This window comes from Prionailurus bengalensis, chromosome D3, assembly GCF_016509475.1.
Source record: "Prionailurus bengalensis isolate Pbe53 chromosome D3, Fcat_Pben_1.1_paternal_pri, whole genome shotgun sequence".
In the NCBI taxonomy this organism is placed as follows: Eukaryota; Metazoa; Chordata; class Mammalia; order Carnivora; family Felidae; genus Prionailurus; species Prionailurus bengalensis.
The window spans coordinates 28,524,507-28,543,459 of NC_057356.1; the positions used below are offsets into that span (position 1 = coordinate 28,524,507).

Sequence of the window (18,953 nt, forward strand, 5' to 3'; positions counted from 1 at the left end):
TGCAGGCCAGAGTAGGCCTGCTCTTGGCCTCATGCCATGCATGTGTGAATAGCCCGTGGACACACACGCAGTACTTAGCCTTGTGCCTGGCATCTGGTACCCAGCCAGTCTGATTCCCACCAGGCCTTAGCAAGTGTCTCACACATTGAAATGTCCAAGTGGGTGTTTGGTTTCTTGGAGATGTATTAGAGCACTAAAAAAAGGGTCTCAAGTTCGATCAATGAAAGCATATTTTAAAGTTTATAGGCCTTGGGATGCCTGAGTGGCTCAGTCGGTTAAGTATCCAACTCATGATTTTGGCTCAGGTCATGATCCCAGGGTTGTGAGATGAAGCCCCATGTCAGACTCTGTGCTAAGTGTGGAGTCTGCTTAGGATTATCTCTCTCCCTCTACCCCTCTCCCCAACTTGTGCATGTGTGCACTCTCTCTCTCGCCCTCTCCCTCTCCCTCTAAAAATAAAAAAAGAAAGTTTATAGGCCTTGAAATACTGTAGCATATATGCTGTTTTATACCAGTTCTGGGCTATTCTGATAACACTTTAGAGATGGTGACTATTTAAATTTAAATTAGCTAAAAATTAAAAACTTAGTTTCTCTTTCCTACACTGCATTCCATAGCATAGACCTAGAACATTTTTATTGTCTCACAAAGTTCTGGGCAGCACCACTTTAGGGCAACAGGTTGATGTTGAGAGGAGCTGCCACACACCCATACCCACTCTTAAGTTGTTGTAAACTGAGAAACTCATGTTTTGAGGTAACATATTGCTCTGAGGAGTTCATTGTCACCCCTTTGGGATGCTGCTCATCCTGTGTCGAAGTCCTATTACTCGCTTGGGTTCCAACTGACACCAAACAAGTGTCAGGGACAGAGGGAACTGACTGGAGTGGGTCCCTCACATAATGTCCATTGGTTGGCTGTTTGAGTTACACACACTAGTATGCTCATTTCAGGTTTGCAATGAGAATTCTCTGTTCAAAAGTGAGGCCCGTTACCTGGTGCGCAGGAAAGATCCAGAGCTCTGGGCTCATGTCCTTGAGGAGACCAACCCTTCCAGGCGACAGCTGATTGACCAGGTGAGGAATGGAAATGGGAGTGTATATATGCATGCATGTGTTTTGCCTTCTCATTATCATGTGGCCAAAGTGACTAGTTGTGACGTTATGTCTGAAACATCTTTAGATGCATGACCAGACAATCTTGTGAATCTTCTCTGGAGTTGTTCATTGATTAGAGTAGAGTTGGCCCTGATCTCCAAAGTGGGAATGTGCTACCCCAGTAAAAGGAATATCTAATGGCATGACTGCATGCTGGATCCTTAGTATTTTTTTAGCTCAGTCCCCATTGACACAAGGTAAGTGGCTCTCAAGGTTGTCTCAGCTAGATCTGCCTTTGTTGAGGAACCCCTGCACCCTTGTGACCATCCAGCACCTTCTCGGAGCTGGGGCACAATGCCAAGGCCAGGGCTCTTCCTGGTTGCAGCCTGGCAGGCTTCACTGGGCTTCCTGAAGCTTCGGGTAGCAGATGGTGCTTCACCATCCTCACCGTCTGCTGGGCACACTATTTGGAAGTGGGCTAAGATCAAAGTAGGAACAATATCCTGGCCCCAACAAGTGGGCTCCAGTCCTGAGTGGATCAGCTAAAGTGCCCCAACTCCTTTGTATGCATTACCAACCACTAGGTGCACTTGTTGGGCTTCACCTGTATCTCCACTGAATTCACCTTCTTGTTTTCTGTCCACTGTTCCTCATGTCTGTGCCATTATCCTTTTCTTAATTAACTTTATTTTGGAACACTTTTAGATGGATAGAAGCCTGTGTGATTTTGGATCTTATTATATCAACTTTGGACTTACCCATCTCTCAGATTCATTGAGACTTGACAAAGACATTGAGCAGCAAAGGGCCTGGGACAGAGTAGGTTTAGGTTCTGCTAGAGATCTACAAATTCACAGACAACAGGTGTTTCTCCAGGTGTTGACCTGGCATGTCTTGTAAGTCATGTTGCATTGGCACAGGGATGAGCAGCTTTAACACTGCACTGAACTGAAGCCAGCAGGTACCTTTTGGTCTCCCTGTGTCTGTGAAGCTGCTGGTGCTCTCATTATATCTGCTGTGACTGAATATTCATAGCCGCCTCCTGGAGGCATTCACCTACTGTGCCTCTCTAATTAGAGGGACCACATGATGGCAGTGGCAGACTGCTTTTTGGTCTGTAGTAGAAGCTTATTATGGAAAGTTTACTTAGAAAAAGCAACTTCCTGAGGTAACTTAGGTTAGGCATCCTGTTGACTCAAATAGGTGGTAAAAATATATTTTGCCCTTAAAACAACCAGTGTGTATTTAAAGTACTCTTAAGGTTTTTAAGAATGGGCAGATACCATGATGGCAGGAAATGGTACTTCCTACTCTGGATGAATTCTGTGTGCTGTCACACTGCTCCTTTCCCTCAAGTATACCCTTTTAATTATCTCTCTGATAGCCCCTTTTCTCAGACTCCTCTGCATAACTGTTAGGATTGTTATAAACTCCTCAGAAGAACTTTTGTATTTTATGGTGCCATTTAGTATACAGTGGCCACTTGCAAGGTGAACTGGGCTGACTTTGATTCTGGTTCCATTGCAGCCCTCCTGTTTGCAGGGTGAAAGTTTGTGGCCAGAGATGTCATATTAGCTATGTCATACCTTCTCTGAGTTGTCTGTTCTCTCTCATTAATGCATTGCTATTCCCTACCCCTGATGAACACCAGAAACTTGGCAAAACTGATCCCGAAGTCACCAAAGGCCCCTGGCACAAAACACAAGGAGAACAAGCTGGCCATCTAGCCTGCTGTTATTTGGGAAGTGTACTTTTTAGAAAAATGTCTTTTCAGGGCACCTTGGTGGCTCAGTCATTTAAGCGTCTGACTAGATTTCAGCTCAGGTCATGATCTCATCGTTCATGAGTTGGAGCCCCACATCGGGCTCTGTGCTAAGAGCGTGGAGCCTGCTTAGGATTCTTTCACAACCCCTCTCTCTGCCCTTCCCCTGCTCATGCTCTCTCTCCCTCAAAATAAATACATAAACATTAAAAGGAAAAAAAGAAAGAAAGAAACGTCTTTTCCCCCAGTTGTGAGTTTTCTTGTAGGTGAGACACCCATAATTGGATGAGGGGTGTATGGCCAGGCTTTTGTCAGTCTTTCTCTAAGGGCGTGTTTCTGAGGGCTCTGTAGTGCAGGGTACATTCTACTTCATGCCTGGAAGTGGGCTGGACCTCAGCAGTGTGGTGCTCTAGGCTAGCAAGACCTTCATTAGAATGGTGTCTTCACGGGTGCCTGGGTGGCTCATGGCTCAGTCAGTTGAGCATCAGACTTAGGAGGTTATGATCCTGTGGTTTGGGAATTCAAGCCCTTCGTAGGGCTCACTGCTGTCAGTGCAGAGTCTGCTTCTGGCTCTCTGTCCCCCTCTCTCTGCCCCTCCCTCGTTTGCACTCTCTCCCTCTCAAAAATAAACAAACATTTAAAAAAGAAAAAAAAGTACATTTAAAAAAAAAGAGTGGTGTCTTCATTACAGAAATGGAAGCCATTTTGCTATGAATAGTGACCAAAAACAAACAAACAAACAAACAAAGATGAAAGCAAACATGCATTTCAGCTACCTATTTAGTGCACTCTTACTGGCTTTGGAGTAAATTTACAGTATGGTCATTGGGGCAGAGATGAGTCTAACCCCAATTAGAGAAAAACTAATTGTCAAAATAAAGCAAACAGAATCCCTGAAACTAATGCCTTTAGACAATCTTCTCTTTTTGCCTTGAGAAATCTCCTATGTTCTCCTATGTCTGTTTCAGACTACCATGGAGGTATCCTTCTCTTCTGTTTAACTTCAAGGATAGTGTTGAATTGACTTAACTAACCAAGTTCTTTCAAATGATTTTTAAAACCAGGTGGTACAGACAGCATTGTCAGAAACCCAGGATCCTGAAGAGGTCTCAGTCACTGTCAAGGCCTTCATGACAGCTGATCTGCCTAATGAACTGATTGAGCTGCTGGAGAAGATTGTTCTGGATAACTCAGTCTTTAGTGAGCACAGGTGAGGGTATGCTGAGGGTAGCTGCTAACTCAGTCAGATTCAAGCACCTGCCTGATGTTCACTTTTCATTACAGTTTTGTCTCACCTTATCTGCCCAGCCTTATTGGCTGCTCCTCAGACATGTAGCCAGTCTTCTCACTGTGTTCTGTATCTTCAGACCTACCTGTATCTTCTAACCCAACCTAAATCCTGCTTTTTCCAGGACACTATCCTTCCTCTTGCTGCTCTGGCCTGCATTGTTCTTTAACCTCACTGCTAAGAAAGGGAACTAATATTCATTAGGGGCTACTATGTCCCAAGTATGTTAAACTCTTGAAATCATGAACAAAAGTTTGAAAGCAAATGTCAAGAAAATTAAATCTGGGCATGTATTAGGGAAGATTTGCTGGAGATGTAATGTAGAAGTATGAAGAGTAGGAGCTTGGGTAGGAAGAACATTCTAGGCAGAAACAACAGCAAGGACAGACACCTTGGAAGTAATAAAATGTGCTTCAGTATGGTCACATCCAGCATTTATCTCCATTTTAAAATTCATTATCAGGGGTGTCTGGACGGCTCAGTTGGTTGAGCGTCCAAGTTCGGCTCAGGTCATGATCTCACAGTTCGTGAGTTCAAGCCCTGCGTAGGGCTCTGTGCTGACAGCTCAGAGCCTGGAGCCTGCTTTGGATTCTGTGTCTCCCTCTTTCTCTGTCCCTCCTCTGCTCATGCTCTCTCTCTCTCTCTCTCTCAAAAATAAGTAAACATTAAAAAAAAAAAAAGGAGGAAGAAGAGCCTGCCTTGTAGCAAGGCTTCAGAGAATTCTGAGATAACATTCCAAGAAATAATGAGCTAATAGTAAAAATATTGACAAAATGCATAAGGAAACAAGGTTCTATTAGTAAGAACTAGCAATAAAACAGGGTAGACTCAGATCTGCCTAAAGGGACTATGGGTATTGAAATTATCAGGCACAGAATATAAAATTGAATGTAATGTGTTTAAGTACCAAAAACAATATCAAGAAGATTTTTTAAAATGCCAGATAACTTTGATAAATAAAAATAAATTTACATAGTTGGATTTGAAGTAAACTCTAAATGGGTTTAGTGGCATTAGAGAATAAATGAGTGGAAATATAGATGTGAAGAAATTGTAAGAATGTAGCCAAGACACACAGATGGAAAATGTGAAAGAGTTTAAGAGGTGCACAGGTTCAAGGAAGACCTAATCAGAGCCTCAGAGAGAACAGGGAATGAGACACTGTTTGGAGGGAAAATGATGGAGATTTTAACAGAACTGATAGTTTAGTTCTCAAATTCAGGAGACCAGCAAATCCCAAGGAGGATTAATTTTTTTAAGGGTTTTTTTTTTAAAGTTATTGTTTTGAGAGAGAGTGTGTGAGCAGGGTAGGGGCAGAGAGGTAGGGAGAGAGAGAATCCCAAGAAGGCTCCATGCTGTCAGCACAGAGCCTAGTGTGTGGCTCAAATCCATGAACTGCAAGATCTTGACCTGAGCTGAAACCAAGAGTTGGAAGCTCGACCAACTGAGCCACCCAGGCACCCTAGGAGGATTAATTTTTTAAAACCACCGTTACACACATTATAGCAAAACTGTGGGACATCAAAAAACAAAAACAAAAACTTTTTTAAGCACCCAGAGAGAAGATAGATTACCTATAAAGAAATATAATTAGCAGACTTCTGAGCAGCTTCAGTAGAAGCCAAAGGATATGGGATGATACGACTCAGAGTGTATAACATAAGGTTAATGAGAAGTTGGAAATAAAAAAATAAAGGTAGGCAAATGCAAACCTAAGAATTCTGGTATTATACTGACATTGTATGTTAATATAATATGACATTTTATGTTTATATGTATATACTATAAGGTCTTTATTTGTATCATACAAAATAGACTTTAAGGTAAAAACCATTGTTGAAGTAAAAAGAGCCGGTACAGTAGTTCCCCACTTACCTGTGATGTCATGTCCTATGGTTTCAGTGATCATGGTTAACCATGGTCCGTCTGAAAGCAGACAGTGTGTCAGAAGTAGAGTAGTAGCTTAACACTGTGTCACAATGCCTACATCATTCACCTCACTTCATTTCATCACCTAGGCATTTTATCATCTTACTTCATCACAAGATGAAGGCTGAGTCCAGTACAACAAGATATTTTGAGAGTGAGAAACCTCATTCACTAACTTTCATTTATGATATAATTGTTCTATGTTATTATTAGTTTTTGTTGTTAATCTCTTAGTGTGCCTGGGGTTTATAAAATAAAGTTTATCAGGGGCACCTGGGTAGCTCAGTTGATTAGGTGACCGACTTCGGTTCAGGTCATGATCTCACAGTTTGTGGGTTCGAGCCCTGCGTTGCGCTCTGTGCTGACAGCTCAGAGCCTGGAGCCTGCTTCGGATTCTGTGTCTCCCCCTTTCTCTGCCCCCTCCCCTGCTCATCTCTGTGTTTCTCAATAATAAATAAACATTAAAAAAAATTTTTTTAATGAAAAAAAATAAAGTTTATCATAGGTATGTATGTGCAGGAAAAAATAACAAAAAATAGGATTTGGTACTGTTTGTGGTTTCAAACCCCTACGGGGGGATCTTAGAATGTATTACCCACAGATGTGGGGGACTACTGTATAGAATGATGAAATACTCAGTTCACCAGAAAGATAATTCTGAACTTGTATATACCTAATAATAGAGCTTCAAAATATGTCAGGCAAAAAGTGACAAATCTGCAAGAAGACCCAGGCAAATTCACCATATGGGGAGATCTTAACATACCTCTCCAGGTAATTAATAGAACAATTAGCTTAAAAAATGAATATACAAGGGGTGCCTGGATAGCTCAGTCATTAAGCATCTGACTCTTGATCTCAGCTCAGGTCTTGATCTCAGGATTGTGAGTTTGGGCCCTGCGTTGAGGGGCCAAGCTTTTTTAAAAAATGAGTATATTAAGAAGTATACATAAGGGGTTCCTGGGTGGCTCAGTTGGTTAATCATCCAACTCTTGATTTCGGCTCAGGTCAGGGCTCTGCTCTGGCAGTGTGGAGCCTGCTTGGGATTCTCTCTCCCATCTTTCTCTCTGTCTCTACCCTGCTTGGTCTCTCTTTCAAAATAAATTAACTTGAAAAAAGGTTTTTTTAAGTATATAGAAAAAATGAGTGTATTAAAAAGTATAGGGGCACCCGGGTGGCTCAGTCGGTTAAGCGTCCAACTTCAGCTCAGGTCATGATCTCGCAGTTTGTGAGTCCGAGCCCCGCGTCAGGCTCTGTGCCGACAGCTCAGAGCCTGGAGCCTGCTTCAGATTCTGTGTCTCCCTCTTTCTCTGCCCCTCCCCTGCTCGTGCTCTTTCTCTGTCTCTCAATAATAAAGAAATGTTAAAAAAAATTGTTTTTTAAAAAGTATAAAGACAATACTAAATATATTTCTTAAAGTAAATAAAAACAATATAACTAGTGACAGTTAATGTGAATTATAAGCTTGGGGCACCGGGGTGACTCAGTTGGTTAAAGCATCTAATTTTTGCCCAGGTCATAATCTCTCATGGCTCGAGTTTGAGCCATGCATTGGGCTTTCTGCTGTTAGCACAGAAGCTGCTTTGTATCCCCTGTCCCCCTCTCTCTCTGTCCCTCCCCTGCTCATTCTCTCTCTCAAATAAATAAACTTTTTTTCTAAATGTGAATTATTGGAGCGCCTGGGTGGCTCAGTGGTTAAGCGTCTGACTTTGGCTTAGGTCATGATCTCACGGTTCGTGGGTTTGAGCCCCGTGTCAGGCTCTGCGCTGACAGCTCAGAGCCTGGAGCCTGAGCTCTGTGTCTCCCTCTCTCTCAGCCCCTCCCCTGCTTGTGCTCTGTCTCTGTCTCTGTCTCTGAAAAATAAATAAACATTAAAAAAAATTTTTTTTAATCAAAAAATTAAAAATAAAATAAAAATATGAATTATACGCTTACTGGAATGAATTTACATATATTCAACAAGTAGACATGGTTACTAAAGAAAATCAGAAGACAAATAAATGAAAGAGCAAACTTCTACAATCTGTCCACTCAACCATTATAAACAACTTGATGTAAATTCATGAATGATCACATCATCTTGAAAGACATTAGTTTTACCCACATCACTCAAATTCATTGCAATACCCTAAAACACTCTATTTGTTTACTTATGAAACTTGACAGGAAGATTTTAAATTTTAAATCAGGGGTGCCTGGATGGCTCAGTCAGTTAAGCATCCAACTCTTGGTTTCAGCTCAGTTCATGACCTCGCATTTCCTGAGTTTGAGCCCTGTATCAGGCTCTGTGTTGACAGTGCGGAGCCTGCTTGGAATTCTCTATCTCCTTCTCTCTCTGCCCCTTCCTCTCTCTCTCTCTCTGTCTCTCACTCTCCCTCTCAAAATTAAGTAAATAACATTTAAAATTTTTCAAAAAGAATAAATTTTAATTTTTTTTCAACATTTATTTTTGGGACAGAGAGAGACAGAGCATGAGCAGGGGAGGGGCAGAGAGAGAGGGAGACACAGAATCGGAAACAGGCTCCAGGCTCTGAGCCATCAGCCCAGAGCCTGACGCGGGGCTCGAACTCGCGGACCGCGAGATCGTGACCTGGCTGAAGTCGGACGCTTAACCGACTGCGCCACCCAGGCGCCCCCAAAAAGAATAAATTTTAAATCAAAAAGATAAAAGGCCAAGAATAGTGAAGATGCTGCTAACACAAATAATAGATCACCCAAGATGTGAGAGTAGGTTTTGGGATGACAAGGTACTTACTCTGATCTAGAATAATTATAAAATTAAATTAAGACATGGTGGTTTGTGCAAGGAATAGAAAAACGGACCATAACAGTAGAGCAAAGAACCCTAAAATATGCCCACACATATGTAAAAAACTTAACTTGTAACATCTGGCTGTGCAGATGGAAGTAATAGACTTTTCAGTAAATAATGTTGGGACAATTGATTACCCATGTGGGTGAAAGTTAAAATTGGACCCCTATCCTATACTCTGTAAAGATTTAAATACAAAAGTTAAAACTATAATGTTTTTAGAGTTTACGTTTAAAAGAATATATTTGTGAATGCTTAAGTCAGTTGCAAAAATATATAGACCATTTGTGAAAAACTTGCAAAATAGGACTATGTTAAACTTAAGAACTTTATCATACTAAGATGAGAAAAAGGGAAGCTACAAGCAGAGATGACATTTGCAACATACAGAACCAACAGAAACTAGCATGGAGAACATACAATAAAAGAAAAACTCCTGATAACAACCTGATAGAAAACTCAGCAAAGCACTTGAATGGTCCTTCAGCAAGAGGAGAGATAGCCCCGTGAGTCTAAGGCAGGATTGCAGCCTCATCAATCATCAAGGAAGCACAGTCTGGCCGCTGTGTACTGCCCCTTTCCTCCTGCAGAGCAGTGGGGATCTAGCTCTCCTAATCAGCCTTGATGAGAATGTCGAGCAGCTGGGCCTCTTATATGCCCTGTTGGGAATGTTTTGTTCCTCTTGGAAAGCAGTACGTGTTAGAAGGTGTTTCCACTCCTGGTTCTGAACCCTGAAGAAACTCAGCTCACATATATCAGGAGACATATGCAAGAATGCACAAAACAGCACAGTTTCCAGTAGCAAAGATCTCAGAGCAGTCCAGACACCCATCAGTAAAAGGTCTGTGGTACTGTCGTACAGTGGAGTACCTTGTCACAGTGGAAATTAATGCTTATCCAACAGCATGGGTGAATCTTGGACCTAATTTTTAATACTTTTTTTCCCTTCTTCCCCCCTTCTTTTTAATTATTATACAGTAAAATTGGCCTTTTGTGAGGATGTACAGTACTAGGAATTTCACACATGCCTAGATTCATGTAAGTAACCACCATAGTTGGGGTACAGAACAGTTCCCTGACTCTGTGAAACTGACTTGTGCAAGCTGCCCTTTACATTTGTAGCTCCTGTACCCCTGACAGTCACCATCTGTCATTTATCACTATCATTCTAGTTTTGCCTTTCCAAGAATGTCATGTAAAAGGTATCACATACTGTGTAATCTTTTGAGACCTGGCTTCTTTCACACCTTTGAGATTTATCCAAGTTGTTGTGTGCATCAATAGTTTGTTCTCTTTTATTGCTGAATAGTGCTCTGTTGTATGAGTGTACAACAGTTTGCATATCTGCTTGGATATGCAGATCGAAGGACATTTGGATTGCTTTCAGTTTGGGGTGCCTATGAATATAGCTGCTATAAACGTTTGTGACCAGATTTTTGTTTGAACATACCTAGCAGTTGCTGAACCATTTGTTATATGTATGTTTAACTGTTTAAGAAGCTGCTAAACTTTGTTTTCCAGAGTGGCTGTACCATTTTGCATTCCTACCAGCAGTGTGAGAGAATCCTAGTTGCTCTACATCTTCAGTAGCACTTGGTATTAATGGTATTTTTAATTTTAGCCATTCTAATAAGTGTATAGCAGGATCTCCTTGTGGTTTTAATTTGCATTTCCCTGATGGGTAATGATGTTAAACAACTTTTCTTGTGCTTACCTGCCATCCATATATCCTCTTTGGTGAAGAGTCTCTAAATCTTTCACCTCTTTTTTATTTGGGTTATTTGGTTTTTCAGTGTTAAGTTTTGTTCTTTATTTTTTTTAATGTTTATTTATTTTCGAGAGAGACAGAGTGTAAGCAGGGAAGGGGCAGGGAGAGAGAGGGAAACAGAATCCAAAGCAGGCTCAGGCTCTGAGCTGTCAGCACAGAGCCTGACGCGGGGCTCGAACTCACAGACCACGAGATCGTGACCTGAGCTGAAGTCGGCTGCTCAACCGACTGAGCCACCCAGGTGCCCAAGTTTTGTTCTTTAAACAGTCTGAATTCAAGCCCTTTGTTTTATATGGGATTTGCAAGTATATTTTCCCAGTGTGGAGCTTGTCTTTTTATTCTCCTAATAGCACCATTTGCAGATTAAAAGTTTTCATTTTGATCAAGTCCACGTCATAAACTTTTCTCTTATGGATTGTGTTTTGGTGTTTAGAACTCTGTGCCTAATCCTAGGTCAAAGATTCTTTCTGGATTCCTTCTAAAAGTTTTATAGTTTTACATTTTACCTTTAAATCTATGGTCCGGCATCCAACAATGTATGAAGTTAAGCTTGAGGTTCATTTTTTTACATGTGGATATCCAGTCATTCCAGCATTATTTGTTGGGTCCTTTCTGCATTGAATTCCTTTTGCATCTTTGCCAAAAATCACTTGGCCGTGTAGTGTGATTCCTCCAACTTTATTCTTTTTTTTTAATTTAAATTTTAGTTAACATACAGTGCAGTATTGGTTTCAGGAGTATAATTCAGTGATTCATCACTTACATATAAAACCCAGTGCTCCTCACAACAGGTGCCCTCCTTAGTACCCATCACCCTTCTAGCCTATCTCCCACCAACCTCCCTCCATCAACCCATAGTTTGTTCTCTATCATTAAGAGTCTCTTGTGGTTTGTTTCCCTCTCTTCTCTTTTCCCCTCACTTGCCATACGTTCATCTGTTTTGTTTCTTTGATTCCACATATGAGTGAAATCATATGGTATTTGTCTTTCTCTGATTCACTTATTTCACTTAGCATAATACATTCTAGCTCCATCCATATCATTGCAAGTAGCAAGATTTCATTCTTTTTGATTCCTGAGTAACATTCCTGTGTGTGTGTGTGTGTGTGTGTGTGTGTGCGTGCGCACGCGCACGTGCACACGCATGTGTATATAAAAGATATACGCATACACACACACACACACACACACACACATAGTACATCTTCTTTATCCATTCATCAGTCAGTGGACATTTGGGCTCTCTTCCTAGTTTGGCTCTTGGTTTTTGTTTTTTTTTTTTATGAATTTGTCAAATTGGTTTCCATACAACACCCAGGGCTCCTCCCAACAGGTGCCCCTCCTCAATGCCCATCACTCCACATCTGCTAGTTTGGCTATTGTTGATAATGCTGCTATGAACATTGGGGTGCATGTACCCCTTTTGAATGTGTATTTTTGTATCCTTTGGGTACATACCAACTGGTATAATTGCTAAATCATAATGTAATTATATTTTTAGTTTCTTGAAGAACCTCCATGCTATTCTCCAGAGTGCCTGCACCAGTTTGCATTCTCACCAACAGTGCAAGAGGGTTCCCCTTTTTCTACATCCTTGCCAACACCCGTTGTTTCTTGTGTTGTTAATTTTAGCCATTCTGACAGGTGTAAAGTAGTGTCTCATTGTGGTTTTAATTTGTGTTTCCCTGTTGATGAGTGATGTTGAGCATCTTTTCATGTGTCTGTTAGCCATCTGGATGTCTTCTTTAGAAAGGTGTCTATTCATGTCTTCTACCCATTTTTTTAACTGGGTTATTTGTTTTTTGGGTGTTGAGTTTGATGAATTCTTTATAGATTTTGAATACTAACCTTTTATCAGATATGTCACTTCCTGATATCTCCTCCCATTTTGTAGGCTGCCTTTTAGTTTTGTTGATTGTTTCCTTCACTGTGCAGAAGCTTTTTAACTTGATAAAGTCCCAATAGTTCATGTTCGCTTTTGTTTCCCTTGCCTTCAGTGATGTGTCTAGTAATAAGTTGCTCTAGCCGAGGTCAAAGAGGTTGCTGCCTGTATTCTCCTCTAAGATTTTGATGGTTTCCTGTCTCACATTTAGGTCTTTCATCCATTTTGAATTTGTGTTTATGTACAGCATAAGAAAGTGGTCCGGTTTCATTCTTCTGCATGTTGCCATCCAGTTTTCCCAACACCATTTGTTGAAAAGACTGTCTTTTTTCCATTGGATATTCTTTCCTGCTTTGTCAAAGACCCAACTTTATTCTTGTTCAAAATTCAGAATTAGCCTTATCTGTTATTGACAGGGAAACCTCCTGGAATTTTTATTGGAATTGCATGAGATCTGTAGACCAGTTTGGGGTTGGACAGTTGCTATTTTTACTATGTTTAGTGTGAATACAGTATGTCTTTCCATTAGATCTTTAACTTTTCTCATCAGCATTTTATATTTTTTAGTATCTAGATCATGTACATGTTTTATTAGATTCATACCTAAATATTTCATGCTTTGGGAGCTATTGTAAATAGGTACAGGGTTTTTTTTGTTTACAGTTGTACATTGCTGGTATATAGAACCCCAATTAATTTAATGGTTAACCTTGTATCCTGATATGTTGCTAAGCTTACTTATTTGTCCTAGAATTTTTTTTCTTTATAGATTCCTTGGAATTTTCTATCAATCATGTTGCCTGCAAATAGGGACAGTTGTATTTCTTCCTTTCTAATCTAGATGCTTTTTATTTATTTTGCTTGCCAAACTGCCTTGACTAGAGCCTCCAGTAGAATGTTGAATAAAAGAGGGGAGAGTGGATATCCTTGTCTTCTTCCTGATCCTAGGGGGAAGCATTTGGTCTCTCACTATTGAGAGCTGTGGATATTTTGTAGATGGCCTTCATCAGATTGAAGATGTTTCCTTATATTTCTAGTTTGCTGAGAGTCTTTATCATTACTGGGTGTTGGATTTTGTCACATGCTTTTTCTGAATCAATTAATGATGATCATGCTATTTTTCTTTTTATGATTCTTAATATGCATTACATTCATTTTTTCCCACATTTTTTAATAAGGCAAAAGAAAACAAGTTTTATAAGAATGTATTTAGTATGATTAAAGTTCAAAAACATGAAAAACCACCTATATTGTTTATATACACAATTTATATGGTAGAACTATAAAGAACCACAAAGAACTAATAGAGGCACAGTTCAGGAAAATAGGCATCTGTGAAGTGGGAGCAGAGGCAGCTCCTAGAGAACCCACAGCCGCCCTCCAGTGATTGGGGTGCTCTGATTTCTCCTAGCTGGTGCTTTCTCAAGACTTTGGACCACATATACTTCATAAATATTCTATTGTATCTATTCACCAATAATGTGTGTGTATTTTAAATATTTTTTTAAATTTATTTTTAACATTTATTCATTTTTGAGAAACAGAGACAGAGTGTGAATGGGGGAGGAGCAGAGAGAGAGGGAGACACAGAATTCGAAGGAGGCCCCAGGCTCTGAGCTGTCCAGAGCCTGACACAAGGCTCAAACTCACAAATTGCAAGATCATGACCTGAGCTGAAGTCGGACACTTAACCAACTGAGCCACACAGACACCCCTTAAATATTTTTAAATTGGAGGTCTTGGGCTGGTCAACCTTCGAAAGAGTGTTGTGTACAGCTTTCATTCCTGTGATACTGTGCTGACCACCCCTTCTTCTCAGGAATCTCCAGAATTTGCTGATCCTGACTGCCATCAAGGCAGACCGCACGCGGGTCATGGAATACATCAGCCGCCTGGACAACTACGATGCCCCAGACATTGCAAACATCGCCGTTAGTAGCGCACTGTATGAGGAGGCCTTCACCATCTTTCGCAAGTTTGATGTGAATGCATCAGCAATCCAGGTGAGCTGCTCAGTGCTTTCATGTTAAACCCTAGTGCCTTCTGGTTGTCCGATATGTCTCTCAGATTCTTGTGCTCTTTTCTGCTCCTCAACAGTAACCCATCTTCCCAGCCTGTTGGCTTCTTCTCTGTTGGGTGCTTCTGCTGTCTGGCAGTTATCCCCGCTTCCTGGTCATTCCCCTAGACTTGGGTACCTGATGCAAGGTTGTGTGGTCAGCCCTGGTGACTGAGGTGTTCTGATTGTCAGGGGCCCTCACATGTGACTGCTGCAGTCCTTCACCCTCTGCTGCCTCAACTCCCTAGAGCAGTCCTGCCAGCCCTCCTGCCCGTTTTCAACCCCACGAAGAGCCCTTCCCTTAACCCTCCTCCCTTTCCTCCAGTCTGTTGGCCTTTTCTGGTTTTATTTCCAAATGGATTGTAAACCACAGGACAGATCACTTTAGTTGCTGTCTTACCAAAATTCTCTATGTCCTTGCCTCTTCCCTTACCATTTTTCTGTATCTCCTTATGAAATCTCAGATCTATAAGCCCCCCTTTTTGGTTCATACATGGTCTGTGGCCTTGCTGTGAGATCAAAACTATATGGGGTGGGGAGGGGCAACTGCTGTACCCCAGCCCTCCAGACTGTCCTTCAAGCCTGTGTTCTCTTGTTTGTTTGTTTGTTTGTTTTTTCATTTAAGTGCAAGTTAGTTAACATATAGTGTAATAATAATTTCAGGAATAGAATTTAGTGGTTCACCACTTACATGTAACAACCCATGTTCATCCCAACAAGTGTCCTTCTTAATGCCCCTCACCCCTTTAGCCTTGTGCCCACCCAACACAACTGAGCAACCCTCAGTTTGTTTTCTGTATTTAAGAATCTTACAGTCTGTCTCCCTCTCTGTTTTTATATTATTTTTGCTTCCCTTCCCTTTTGTTCATCTGTTTTGTATCTTAAATTCCATATGAGTAAAATCATATGATATTTGTCTTTCTCTGACTTATTTCACTTAGCATAATATACTCTAGCTTTACACACGCTGTTGCAAATGGCAAGATTTCATTTTTTTGATCACCAAGTAATATTCCATTGTATGTATGTGTATACCACAACTTCTTTATCCATTCATTAGTCAATGGACATTTGGTCTCTTTCCCTACTTTGGCTATTGTCAGTAGTGCTGCTATAAACATTGGGGTGCATGTGCCCCTTTGAAACAGCATACCTGTATCCCTTGGATAAATACCTAGTTAGTGGTGCAATTGGTGGGTTGTAGGGTAGTTCTATTTTTAATATTTTGAGGAACTTCCGTACTTTTCTCCAGGGTGACTGCACCAGTTTGCATTCCCACCAGCAGTACAAAAGGTTATCTCTTTCTCTGCATCCTTGCCAACATCTGTCATTGCCTGAGTTGTTAATTTTAGCCATTCTGATGGTGTGAAGTGGTCTCTCATCGTGGTTTTGATTTGTATTTCTCTGTTGATGAGTGATGTTGAGCATCTTTTCACATGTCTGTTAGCCATCTGGATATCTTCTTTGGAAAGGTATCTATTCATATCTTTTACCCGTTTCTTCCCTGAATTGTTTTTTGGGTGTTGAGTTTGATAAGTTATTTATAGATTTTGGATACTACCCCTTTATCTGATATGTCATTTGCAGATATCTTCTCCCATTGGGCCAGTTGCCTTTTAGTTTTGTTGATTGTTTCCTTTGCTCTGCAGAAGATTTTTATCTTAATGAGGTCCCAATAGTTCATTTTTGAAGCCTGTTTTCTGCCTGATGAGCTATCTCACTCCCTATAGTAGCTCTTTGAGCCTTTTTCCGCCCTATATGCCCCATTGTACTATCTTACCAGGATCAGGAGGCAACTTCCATGTCCTCTTCCTGGCCCAAAAAGCTTAGCTTGGCTGTCCATTTCTTTATGCCTTTTCGTTGGAGTGTCTCTTCTCTGCATGGCATATTCCTCCTATATAATAGATCTTGTCCTTTCCCTCCATTCATCATCTAAGAAATACTTAATGCCCAGTTGCTTTGGACTGAATTGAAATGGTCAGGCAGCTTTAGGCAAAATGTAGAACTGAACAAAAATCCATCTGCTCCATGGAGCTGACTGTGTGTTGTGGAGAACGAGAACCCTCTTGTGTAACCCCTAGGTCCTGATTGAGCACATTGGAAACCTAGACCGAGCATACGAGTTTGCGGAGAGATGCAATGAACCTGCTGTGTGGAGTCAGCTGGCCTGCGCCCAGCTCCAGAAAGACTTGGTGAAGGAAGCCATCGACTCCTACATCAGAGCTGACGACCCTTCCTCTTACTTGGAAGTTGTTCAGGCAGCCAGTAGGAGCAGTAAGTTAACCTCTCCCCAGGGCTCTGCTTCTCACTGGTGTGAAGCCTGGCAAGACAAGGATGTCACCCTCCCAGGAATCTGCACATATAATACATCTAGAGATACTGGAGACACTGCTGAATGAAAATTTTTCGAAAGAACCTGAAATAACTGTTAAACTCTGTTAATGACACTAGCTCTTCAGTTGAATGTTAACTAGATACTAGCTCTTTGGTTGACTAGACAGTTTAAGCACAATGGATAGCATTATTGTGGTAATCTTAAGGTCAGAAACTTAGACCCAGAGCTTCTTCTGGCCTTTCCAGTTGACTGTGGTGCTCACTTCTCCAGGGGCTGGAATAAGCATCCTGTTTCCTGGTGAGGTCTTTACTTGGTGAAATGGAAGTTCCCATCCTCAGGGTTAGCCCCCATGTGGTTCTGCCCTTTCTGTTTCTCCCACCTGGGATGGAGTTCTACTTATCAGGCAAACAAAGATGTTTACACGTCTTAGCTGAGGACAGAATGGGATGAATTGAGCCTCCTGTTTAAATTTAGCAGCTCTGAATTAACCTATTTTTGTTTTCTGTCTTTAGACAATTGGGAAGATCTGGTGAAATTCCTACAGATGGCCAGGAAAAAGGGCCGTGAATCCTATATAGAGACTGAACTTATTTTTGCCCTGGCTAAAACTGGTCGCCTGTCTGAGTTAGAAGATTGTATTAATGGACCCAACAATGCCCACATCCAACAGGTAGGTCATGCCCTGGGGACCATGAACTGCTGCACATAGGTTCAGGGATTTCTCCCTAGAGTGGCTCAAATATGCCACACAGTGAATTAAGTCCTCTATTACTGTCACTGGTATGGGAGTTAAGGCCACTGGCTGTGCACATCAGAATGATTCTCCTAGAGAAGAAAGTGTCAGGACTATGTGCCAGTGTTCTAGCTATTATTGCTGGAGAGCAAATTGAACTGAGCAATTGGCCAGGTAAAACAGATATGTTGGAAATTAATAGCTTTTCCATATGTCAGCAATTATCAAATAACATAATGGGAAAAATATTTTTTAAAGTCTATTTATTTTAAGAGAGAGAGAGAGCACAAGTCAGGGAGGGGCAGAGAGGGAGAATCCCAATCAGGCACTGACAGTGCAGAACCTGATGTGGGGGTCGAATTCACAAACCGTGAGATCATGACCTGAACGAAAGTTGGCCATTTAACCAACTGAGCCACGCAGGCACCCCAAAGATATTTTAAAAAAAATTTTTAGGGACGCCTGGGTAGCTCAGTCGGTTAAGCGTCCGACTTCGGCTCAGGTCACGATCTCGCAGTCTGTGGGTTCAAGCCCCGCGTCGGGCTCTGGGCTGATGGCTCAGAGCCTGGAGCCTGCTTCCGATTCTGTGTCTCCCTCTCTCTCTGACCCTCCCCCGTTCATGCTCTGTCTCTCTCTGCCTCAAAACTAAATAAACTTAAAAAATTTAAAAAAAAAAATTTTTTTTAATGTTTATTTTTTTGAGATAGAGCATGAGCAAGGGAGGGGCAGAGAGAGAGGGAAATGCAGGATCCAAAGCAGTGTCAGGACTGCTGAGGTGTCAGCACAGAGCCCGACGGGGCTCAAACCCACAAACCTTGAAATCATGACCTGAGCTGAAGTCAGATGCTTAACTGACTAAGCAACCCCCCAGGCACCCCAAAAATATTTTTTAAAGTAGGAGTAACATCAGGGAGCCTGGGTGGCTCGGTCGGTTAAGCATCTGACTCTTGATTTCAGCTCAGGTCACGATTTCATGGTTTGTGAGAGCAGCAGAGAACCTACTTGGGATTCTCTCTCCTTCTGTCTCTGCCCCTTCCCTACTCGTCCTTTCTCTCTCCCTTTCTGTCTCTCTTTCAAAATAAATAAACTTTAAAAAAAAATGAATAACACAAAAATGTTTAAACTAAACTTAAGGAAAAATGTTAAATAAAAAAAGATCTAAAGAACTGTAAAGTCTGCTATTTCCTCAGGTAAAGTGTTACCCCTAGAAAAAGTGATAGAGATGAAGGGATAATGGAATGTATTCTAACCCCTCTTAAAAGAAAACACACACTTTACTGAAATAACACAA

The 18,953-nt window shown here is 41.3% G+C and overlaps 1 protein-coding gene across 2 annotated transcripts in view; it reads left to right on the forward strand.

Moving 5' to 3' along the window:
• The window catches only part of CLTCL1 (clathrin heavy chain like 1), a 103,545-nt gene that overhangs the window by 63,078 nt on the left and 21,514 nt on the right, over positions 1-18,953 (forward strand). For both annotated transcript variants that reach the window (XM_043558098.1, XM_043558099.1), the window contains exons 18-22: positions 954-1,076; positions 3,924-4,069; positions 14,358-14,541; positions 16,676-16,868; positions 17,442-17,599. In XM_043558098.1, the coding sequence (XP_043414033.1) occupies positions 954-1,076; positions 3,924-4,069; positions 14,358-14,541; positions 16,676-16,868; positions 17,442-17,599 (804 nt within the window). The remainder of the gene's footprint in view (positions 1-953; positions 1,077-3,923; positions 4,070-14,357; positions 14,542-16,675; positions 16,869-17,441; positions 17,600-18,953) is intronic.